The following is a 10003-nucleotide window of genomic DNA, read 5'->3' as shown; positions in this document are numbered from 1 at the left end:
ACTTCCTACAGATCCTTAGTAGATATCAATTTCCGCAACCGTGAGTGTGTAGCTTTCATCATTATGCAACGAAAAACGAAGTTCCATTACAGTGGTATGTACCAAAGTGCTGTATTTTGTCATAGAAAAAAATAATATAAGAGGCAATAAAAATGATGACGTCATCAATTTGGCTCCCAAAAATCAGATTTAGAATTCTTTAATGCCCATCTAGCAACATTCGTTACGGCTCCATTGGTTCTTAATTCATTAATACGAAAACAACTTGGAAGGTCAAAATGCCAATTTAGCCAACCGAGATACCTTAAGACATTTACAGTAACTGGTGAGATTGACTTAAAGAAGTTACTCTTTTTATTCGTTGTAAAAGAATATGTGAATGCATGTTAACTAAAACCAATCCACAAAGATACATGTAAAACTTAAATGTTTGGAGTCTAGCATAATTTTTTACAAAACCTCCCATTGAATGGTACAGCCCAAACCAGTCAAAGGCTATCTGTAAAGTTGTCAGCTACAATTAAAGACACATTGTGTGTGGTATTAGAGGTATGGTAAATGATGGTTATCTTTGACATGGTTTTCCCAGAGGCCTGGGTAGCCTTTGAATAGCTAGGGTATCTCCCGCTCAGTATATAATTTCCTGCATAATGAAAAATAGACTTATGGAGTTAAATTTGTTTGGTTTTGTCTGTGTGTGTGAGTGTCTGTCTGCATTTTTGCATTCTGGGGGTATTTGTGGTCAGTATGTCTTCAGAACAACTGGATGGATTGTGCTGATATTTGGTATGTAGGTCAGGAGCCTAAATCACAGCATAGGGGGTCCAAATCAAAGTGCAATAGGCCTAAATGCCCCAACTGTTCTAGATATAACAATTATGATTAATACATTTTAACCCACAATTTTCAGTTTTTCTATTTCTCATTTCGTATATGTTTGTGACTTTGTGTAGTTGTATTCACTACAAAATATCCAGGTATTCCTGCCATCTGTGCTCCCACCTTTGTGACCTTTAAGCATATGAATTATTGATAACTGCTGGCATGACAACATATGGTGGATACTCAAAAACAGCCCATTTGTCAAAATGCTTTTCAGGCCATTGAAGTGGTTTCTAATGTCTCTCTATCTGTTGCAAAATGCATTATGAGTGGTTCATTCAGAAAAGTGATTTCAATTGGTATGTTCACAATGTGTTAGCCATGCACTCCAAAATCTAATTGTAAGTCTAGATATACAAAATGTAGACCTTGCATCCCACACACTCACACAGCTTGCTGTAATAGGAGAACAATAGCATGTCTGTTTCATTTTGGGATCTAATAATAGCTGGGTCACACCTTTATGTATACTAGTACCAGTACATGTACATGTATGTCTTCTAAAGATGGATAGGAGCTAAGACAACATTATCAGACTACAGAAATATCCTTATTTAGCAGGGCTGTTCCCAATACATTTTTCTAACTTATAAGAAATTTTGCTCCTGACTTAAATATGTATATATGTCCTTTTGATGGGTTTGCTGGAAGTTTGGTTTGTGTGTAAAATATACATGTCTAAGGCCACACCAATTTAATTTCTTGGTTTACGGATTTTTTCATGAAAAATATGGAGCGAAAGGGCGAAATAAAATAAAAATTGTAAAATGGTTGGGGTAAAGGTAAGGGCTAATCCAAAACATAAAGAATAAAAAGTTTTCAGCTTGAAAAAAGTACAAAACCACTATTACTGTACAGTAACAGCACCTGTTCGTTGAAAATTACAAAAGTAGTGTCAGTTTTTATGTATGTCCCATTCTTCATGAATGAAAAATATAACTACAATAATAATACCCACATTTTAAGGAGCTTTTGATATAAAGGCCATTTTACTATTGAGTGGGAATTTTTATTTTTTATTTTTTTTTCAAAAAATAGGAGCGAGCAAATCCGTGAACCAAGAAATTAAATTGTTGTGGCCTAATTGATGTTTAAAAAAAAGTAGTGTGGTGTATTTAAACAAATGACCTCTAATGGGATGGAGATAGTTGGGATGGATCAAGGGAAGAAGGGAAGGGATGGATCACTAATGTCTGTGATGGCTAGAAATCCACAAAAGGTAATAGTACATATATTTCACAGAGGTGTGACATCTTTGATTTCATGTTTTTCTCCAGGTTGCCCACCCCATGGTGAGAAACCAGCTGCTGGAACTGCTGTACAACGGGTTCCTGGTACCAGTCATGGGTCCAGCTCTGCACAAGGTGGGACACTTCTGTCATTTTCTTAGAGGAACAGTTAAGATTCCTTAAAGTAACTGGGACAAGAGGTTTTGTGAAATATAATGGTGATCCCATCTAAAAACAGGATTTCAGAGTTTTATTCGGTGATTCAGTGGTTCCCGGGGAAGAACATTGATTTGTATAACAGTGTTTTTAAACTAAATACAGGTGCACTATTCTTTTCTAGTCATAAAGTTAAATTAAGAACCAACATTTTTTTTTTGTTTTTAGATGGGATTTAACAGTTGCTCTCTTTTTTGCTTCAGAAACAGTTTCTTTGACCTGTTGGTAGTGCTATGCACGCCCCCTATCAGCTTCAGTGAAAACTGCAGAACCACATTTTGTTGCAACATCAGATTTTACAATAAATCTCAATGTGTAGTTTTACTTTCTCATCTCTTGATCTTATGCAATAATCTTCACAACTACCATTGCTGGTACAAATGTACATTACCTTTGGTAGAGACAGGATAGGTGGGAGAAAAGCCATTTTTGGTGACACCTGAGGGGGAAGGCATTTTCCAGACTGACGACAGGCTTCTAGCCAGCGTCCATTCTTTTACGGAATTTTGCATCTGGGGACAGACAAAAACTTTGCCCATTCAATCCTCTGTAACAGACAAAAATCAGCATGTAATGATTTTAAAATGAAATTTTGCATAAACCTTGAGAAATGTAGCACAGATGACATTGAAGTCTACCAGCAAAATCATCCCCTTAAAGTGCAGGAAATAGTGTTTCAAAGAGCTGTGATTTCAAAATTTTCCCAGACCTCCCTAGGATTGTTGTTCCGTGCCCGACAGATAGATAAAAATCCACGGGATGGAAAAGAAATTTCTGGCTGGCTAGAACACTGACTGACAGTATCTTCCATTACTTTGCAGACGTCTGTGGATGAAGTGATCGCGAGCACCACGTACTTCGACCTGTTCCTCCGCACCATCACGGAACCGGCGCTGATGAAGGCCTTCCTACGCTTTATCACCACGGCAACGTATGACGACCATCTGGTCATGGACGCCCTCATCAGTAGGATCACCAGTAACTCCAGGGTAAGGCACTGTCTCTGTTCAACTGTATCCATGCAAGTTGGGAAAATTTAACATTAAAGCAATATGAGACTAGAGTTCGGGGACCTCATACCTCCATGAAATATTTATTGCTTTTTTGTGGATGGTATGTATGTTTATAGTCGGTTGTATTTGAGAGTAATGGTTATAAATGTTATGGGAAAGTAGTGGTGTATTTATTTAATGACACAGAGGATGTCCATCTGATTAGTAATTATTGAAATGTGACACTTAATTGTGTAATGTGCGTTTAAGAGGTCGACGGCATATGGTAGCGTGGTGTTCCTTAAGCTTGATGTTTGGCATTTAAACTGTCTAAGGTTGTCAACATTATTGAGGTTTGACTATGTGCCTCAGAGCGGTGTGGTGGGAGGAAGTTGGGAAACTCAGAAAGAAGAAGGGATGTGGCCAACTTTAGTCAGATGGTGATTTGATTTTCCACCAATATGTCATAACATCAGCTGTTCACACGGTACAAAAATGAGATGCACACTTTCCTCTGATAGCCCTACATCAACTGTAAGATGAATACTTGGCGCCAACCCCGTCTGCTAAAAAACAAGTACCATTGGCTACGAAAGAGACAACAAACAACTGTCCCTTATCGTAACGAAATCAGAACATCTGTATCGCCCATAAAACTTTTACACCCAACCCATCTAAGATGAGAGGACCTAATGGCATTTTAATCACCATGTCACTCAAATCAGCAGTACAGTATGTGAGACATCCATACCTGTTAAGCATTACCGTTAAATGTACCTCAACTTCTTACAGTTATACTTACGCTTCACATCTCCATGATATCCTAAGCAGACATAAATAAAACTAATTATCATATTAAAAAAACTCGGGGTTCCCCAAACAGCTGTCATACAAATTACCTCACTATCTGCTTGGAGCTAAGCCCATTAACAAACACTTAAAGCACGATGCCTGTTCCAATATATCGCAGATATAGGGGGGATTTCTGATATTATTACATTGATTATAACGACAGATACGGCGCCCAAAATCACATCGATTCGAGCTTTCATCACAGCCCACCAACACAACAAGTATGAAACCAATCCATCCAGCCGTTCTTGAGTAATCTTGTACACAGACAGAGACACATAACAGAAAATATAACCTCCATGACATTTCATGGAGGTAACTACTGTGCCAACTGTTACAAATATTTCAAACAGTCCTAAGCAGACATAAATAAAACTACTGGGGGTTCCCCAAACAGCTGTCACCTCACTATCTGCTTGCAGCTAAGCCCATTAACAAACACATACAGCACGATGCCTGTACCAATATATCTCAAATATAGGGGTGATTTCTGATATTATTACATCGATTATAACGACAGATACGGCTCCCAAGATCTCATCGATTCGAGCTTTCATCACACCCCACCAACACAACAAGTATGAAACCAATCCATCCAGCCGTTCTTGAGTAATCATCTACACAGACAGAGACACATAACAGAAAATATAACCTCCATTCCATGACATTTCATGGAGGTAATAATGATAATTAGTCCAGCAGCATAGCTAAAAAACTGTACATGTTTACCTAAAAGAAACCATCTCTCCTGTGCAGATATCTGTGGTGACCCTGGCACTGTTCCGCACTGTCGTCAGCCTGAACTGTGAAGATGTCATGTTGGAGTTAGTCCTCAAGTAAGCCAATCATTCTCTATAGATCCTTTGAGTTGTGCAAGTGCATCAAAGGATTTTGATTTAACTACTAGCTTGAGTTGTGACTCTAGCAGGTCATCTGATATTTCGAAAGAACCTTTAATAAATACCTGCATATCACCCAAAGGAAATATTTTTTCAGGTTATCTATTTGTTTGTCTGTGTCGTTTGTCTTTGTGTGTGTGTACGTGTGTTCCTGTAGTTCTCAATATTCACGATTCAGTTTTGCCATACGTGCTTACCATAGCACTACTTTTTTTGCTTTTTGAAAGACCACAGAGCAGTATGGGTAATGGGGTGAAGTCTGTGATCTCAGAATGTCTTCTTGTTTTGTAAGCTTAAGTATGAATTTATAGAGAGAAGATTTAGCGTAAAAATAAATGTGTCCTTGGGTAAACTGCATTATATTTTGGGTATCCTTCATTATGTCTTGTTTCCCCATCTATGTACAGGTACCTGGTACCCTGCACCCACGTGATGGTGAGCCAGCGTAGGTCCGTAAAAGAAGCTGACCTGTACGGTAAGACATCAGAGAAGTTCCTCTCTCTCACGCCCGACTGCTGTAGGATCGACAACAACGCCAACCAGCAGGCCGCGCCCGTTGCCATAGTGACAAACATCGGCATCAAGGGCAACAAGGCAACCCCGGTGACCACCATTGATCAGAAAGTTGCAGAACAGAAGGTGAAAGAGAAGGCGGATCTGAGGAGGTTTGAGACAAGTTACATGGAGTATCTCCAGGACGCGCGGGTAGGTATCGGACAGTCGTGGAAGGCTTGTAAGTGTTGGTCAGCTCCGTACGATGGCGACAATCCCCCGGAGGATAGCGTGAAGGCTGAGGACTTGCACTGGGGGCAGATTAAGAACTATGATAGGAAAGAAAGGGTCGTCTACGGGACTTCTAGAGGGAGGAGTGCCAGTTTTCACCCCAGGTCGCCCAGCGAAGGAGTCGAGCTGCGGCCGAGACTAGGGAGTGCTCCCGTGAAGTCACGACAGATGGATGAGACGCCAGACAGCGGGCTGTCGTCGGGGTCAGACACCAAGCCGGACAACGAGTGGTCTCTGACGTTCAAAGGTGGGCGGATCGAGGCTCACTCGCCTTCCAAAACCAGGAGAAAAATCAGCCCGACCACCTCCAGTTCTGACTCCCTGCACAGCATACATAGCATTGTAGACGTAGAAGTTCATGTAGATGGCAAAAAGACTGATGACAAAGCCAAGGAGAGAGTTGCTGTGAATGGAGAGATGAATGAAGGGGCAAAAAAGGAAGAACAGGAAGGGAAAGAGTTGAAGTCGGAAGACTTGGGTACAGATGAACAGAAGATTGTACAGAACGGGGAAGAAGAAGAAGAGAAAGACAGAGGTCAGTCTTTACCATGCCATGGCACTTCAGGGAGCTGTAGACAATCAGGTGCTTTAGCTAACGGTGCCGGGACCTTGCATGAGGTTCTGCATGGCAGCGGTGGCATTGTGGGTGTTGGTGGTGTCGGTAGTAGTGCTAGTGGTGAAAACTGCTCTAGAACTCACGCTGCACAGAATGGCGGACATTGTGGCGAAAATGCGGGCAATAACGGTGGCCGGAATGCGGAGACACGGCATGAAACGCACGAGAGTGGGCTGTCACACGGAATGGCTGGAGACACAAGCAATACTGACCACACAGCAACTAACACTCTCCCCAGATCCGACTCATTCGAGGCCCTATTTAACGCCCTGGAAAGCAAACCCATTGACGGAGAGCTCGAGCTGGACATGTCTATCGAAAACTTGTTAAACAGGGATGTGGAAGGGAAGGCCCTTCCTCCCGAGCTAAGGACTAAACGCTCGTACACCAAACTAGACACCAGCCTCAGCTCCTTGCACACTAATAACAATCTCACCAATGATAGAGTAGTGCATATATGTAAGTCCTGCTGTGATGATGGTGACAATGAAGTGTTTGATCAACTAGACGAGACAGATGGAAAGGAGAAGAAGGATGCTGAAGATGAAAATGATGATGATGAGGAGGATGAAGCCGTCTCCTCCATGGCGACCACGCCCTCTCCAGGCATGTCCCCGCCCCAGACTCCACACGGAGAGCTTCCACAGTCCCCCACCAACTTTAGACCACTCCATCTGGCGTTCAGCCCCATAGCTGCACAGGAGGACAAGAGTCGTATTGGCTCACCAAACACAGGTATTGCTTTGTAGTTTTTTTGTATACATGTATTTACTGACAGCATATAGGAATGGACTGGACCATGATTTTGTATCCATTTGTTATCCTTATCATTCATTGTATGTTTAGTTTGTTTTGCATGTACAAATGACTATGTAACATTAGGTGTAATGCTGTGCTGTAGCTGCACCAATAATATTGTCGTGTTAGTTTAACTTGACCCAGGGCCCCACTGTAAATCAGTAGTCGCACTACTGAGTTTGGCTACCCTCAGTACCCAAGTTAGGTATGACAGAAAGTGAAGAAATGAAAATGAATGTAATACATGACCAGAAGACCGTTTCTGCATTTTGATGACGTCAACATTTGTTAGAAACTGAATTCCTGTGCTTTGTGTGTTTTCAGGACCCTTCATCGCTGCACTGTTCTCCAAGCTGGAGACCATGATGTCCAACTCTCTGTACGTGAACCTGCTGCTGACAGGAATCCTGCGCCAGCTGTCCTACTACCCCCTGCCTCTGCTCAGGTCCTTCCTACTCAACACCAACCTGGTCTTCCAGCCTAGCGTCAAGTCACTCGTGCAGGTAGGAGGATCTCTGGACATGTTTGGTCAAAGATAGAAGTACATTATACATGCCATATAGTGATATACATGAAGCCACAGCATCTAATGGCCAGATAGCTGTATGCCAGTAAACACGAGATTGAGAGATCGTGGGTCCGATTCTGGCTTTTCCGGGCTAGATATCATGTCCTCACTCCACCCAGGTGAAAATGTATACCTGACTTTGGCTGACTTTACCTGACTTTGGGGAGGTAAAAGGGGGTCAGAGGAGAGAGATGGGCTCTGCCTTCCAGTACCGTGCCCAAGACACAGTGGATAAAATTCTTTGCCCCTACGGCCTTAGAAGGCTATGGGACTACATTTGTACCTCTTTACCTGAATCAGAATGCCATACATCCAGTAGTGCTACTGTTACGCCTAACTCACCAGCTTTGCAGGCTTGTAGCAGTGGCTGGCCATATCGCACTGAATGTCTTGTCCATTGACCATTCATATGTTATCTTATCTAACATCTACAGAGTAAATCTGCTGTTTGAAGCTCTACTTTGTAATGAATAGGCCACATCAATGAATGAATATTCTGCATATTTGATAAAGCCGCTGCTTTGAACCATATACAAAATGGTAATATGAGCATTCTTCCTGGATTTCTTATCCCTGAGTCCAAATTCTTCGTGTACTATTTACAGATCCTCAGTTCTGTGAAGAACAAAATTGACTACTACTCCCAGTCGGTGGAGAACTTCCAAGGGCTTGTTGTACGCGGGCGGAACTTCCTGTCGTACCGAGAACAGGTGCTGTACGACTCCGAGAGCAACCAGATGATCCTGAAGGACAAGAAACAGGCTGTCGGACAGTCGCCCTCCCCACAGACCACCCCAGCACCCACCCAGCCTCCCAAACCACAACCCCCTCCTCCTGGTAAGGAACAGTTGTGCTTTTACTATACAAAATGTGGTAATATTCTTCTAAGTTCATGTCTACCAGATTTGGACAATGCCTCAGACTAGCCTAATTTGTTTTTATGGTGTTTCACTAGCCTAAGGACGTTTCACTAATTTTTTCTTTCTTCTCTTCTCTTCTTTTGTATCTTTCTTTCAACACTCTTTGTCCCTTACTTAATCCCATTTCTATTCTTTGTAAAGCATGTATGTGTGCTTCTTATTCTCATCTCTCAACGTACTTAAATACTTGTTGTTGTATGAAGCTAAAATTTTCCCTACTTCACCTAAAGGTATTCTATTTGACGCTATATTGTATTCAACTATTCTGCATATATTTTGTATCAGTTCCTAAATAGTATTTTTTACGGTGTATCCTTAGAAATTAGGATCCTCCCTTTGTTTCAGTGTCAAAAAGTGTATTAATGATTGTTTATATGTTAAGTATACCACTATTTAAGTCTTGAAAAGCAGATGTTGTTAATCTTGGGATAATGACCTGCTTTCTTTCATCATATACCTTAACAACAAAGTCTTTGCTCTTCTAACCTCAATCTCTTCCTTGATGTGTCTTTCTCTCTCTCTCGTGTCTTATCAATGTTGTCTGTCTTCTCTTAACTAACCCAAGTTCCTCCAGTCGGAGATGCAAATTCCATATGGGAAGGTCTGTCCGAACTGTACGAACATGTGTGGAGTATGACCGACCCCTGTAAGTGTTGAGGGTACTTCAGTAATTTGATGTGCTGTGTCTGTGTTACCGGTAATGTTTGTGTTAGTGCCATTCCATGTGTAAGCATCCTTTGGTACCATGGTATGGAATGTATAGAAATTGTTTAATAATCTTCAAGTAGAGGTTGGGAGGAAAAATTTTTATGAATAACTTGACTGGCTGATTAAAAATGAGGCATGTATAGTACCCATACAGAAGTCAGAAAATTGAAAAAAAATTAACTCCCAATTTTGAGTTGGAGATTTCAATTTTTTTACTTATGTTCAGGATGCATTTGCTACTTGCATGTAGGTTTTTTTTCACATTTTGTAGATGGCACCATAGGAAAGGCTAAAGCTGGAATGATAATAGACCCATAATAATTATCCTAACTGTCCGTCACGATTGGCCATCCAACTAATATCAGGGTATCTGCATGCCCATAAAATATTTGCATTTTTATGTTTTTATTTCGCAAGTCTACATTTTGACATTGGCCTATGGCCATGGTATGGTACATATGCAACATTGTTGACAGTTACCGTATATTCTCGAATAAAGTACGCACTTTTTTAACTTTTCAAAGTTGAAAAGGTGCTACA

General features: G+C 41.2%; 1 protein-coding gene across 2 annotated transcripts in view; it reads left to right on the top strand.

Annotated features, from left to right (window-relative positions):
- The window catches only part of LOC118419080 (FTS and Hook-interacting protein-like), a 17162-nt gene extending 7735 nt beyond the window's left edge, over positions 1-9427 (top strand). Inside the window, exons 3-10 of one of the 2 annotated variants that reach the window (XM_035825361.1) lie at positions 2160-2246; positions 3149-3316; positions 4928-5007; positions 5478-6388; positions 6977-7204; positions 7592-7770; positions 8441-8672; positions 9321-9427. In XM_035825361.1, coding sequence (XP_035681254.1) covers positions 2160-2246; positions 3149-3316; positions 4928-5007; positions 5478-6388; positions 6977-7204; positions 7592-7770; positions 8441-8672; positions 9321-9412 — 1977 coding nt within the window. In that variant the 3' untranslated portion in view covers positions 9413-9427. Of the gene's footprint in view, positions 1-2159; positions 2247-3148; positions 3317-4927; positions 5008-5477; positions 7205-7591; positions 7771-8440; positions 8673-9320 lie in introns of both variants that reach the window. The other variant, XM_035825360.1, reaches the window with a different exon arrangement.
- The last annotated feature ends 576 nt before the right edge of the window (positions 9428-10003 follow it).

The sequence above is a fragment of the Branchiostoma floridae genome, chromosome 7 (assembly GCF_000003815.2).
Source record: "Branchiostoma floridae strain S238N-H82 chromosome 7, Bfl_VNyyK, whole genome shotgun sequence".
Taxonomy (NCBI): Eukaryota; Metazoa; Chordata; class Leptocardii; order Amphioxiformes; family Branchiostomatidae; genus Branchiostoma; species Branchiostoma floridae.
Note: the sequence above shows the minus strand (reverse complement) of the source record. Positions and strands in the feature narration are given on the sequence as shown.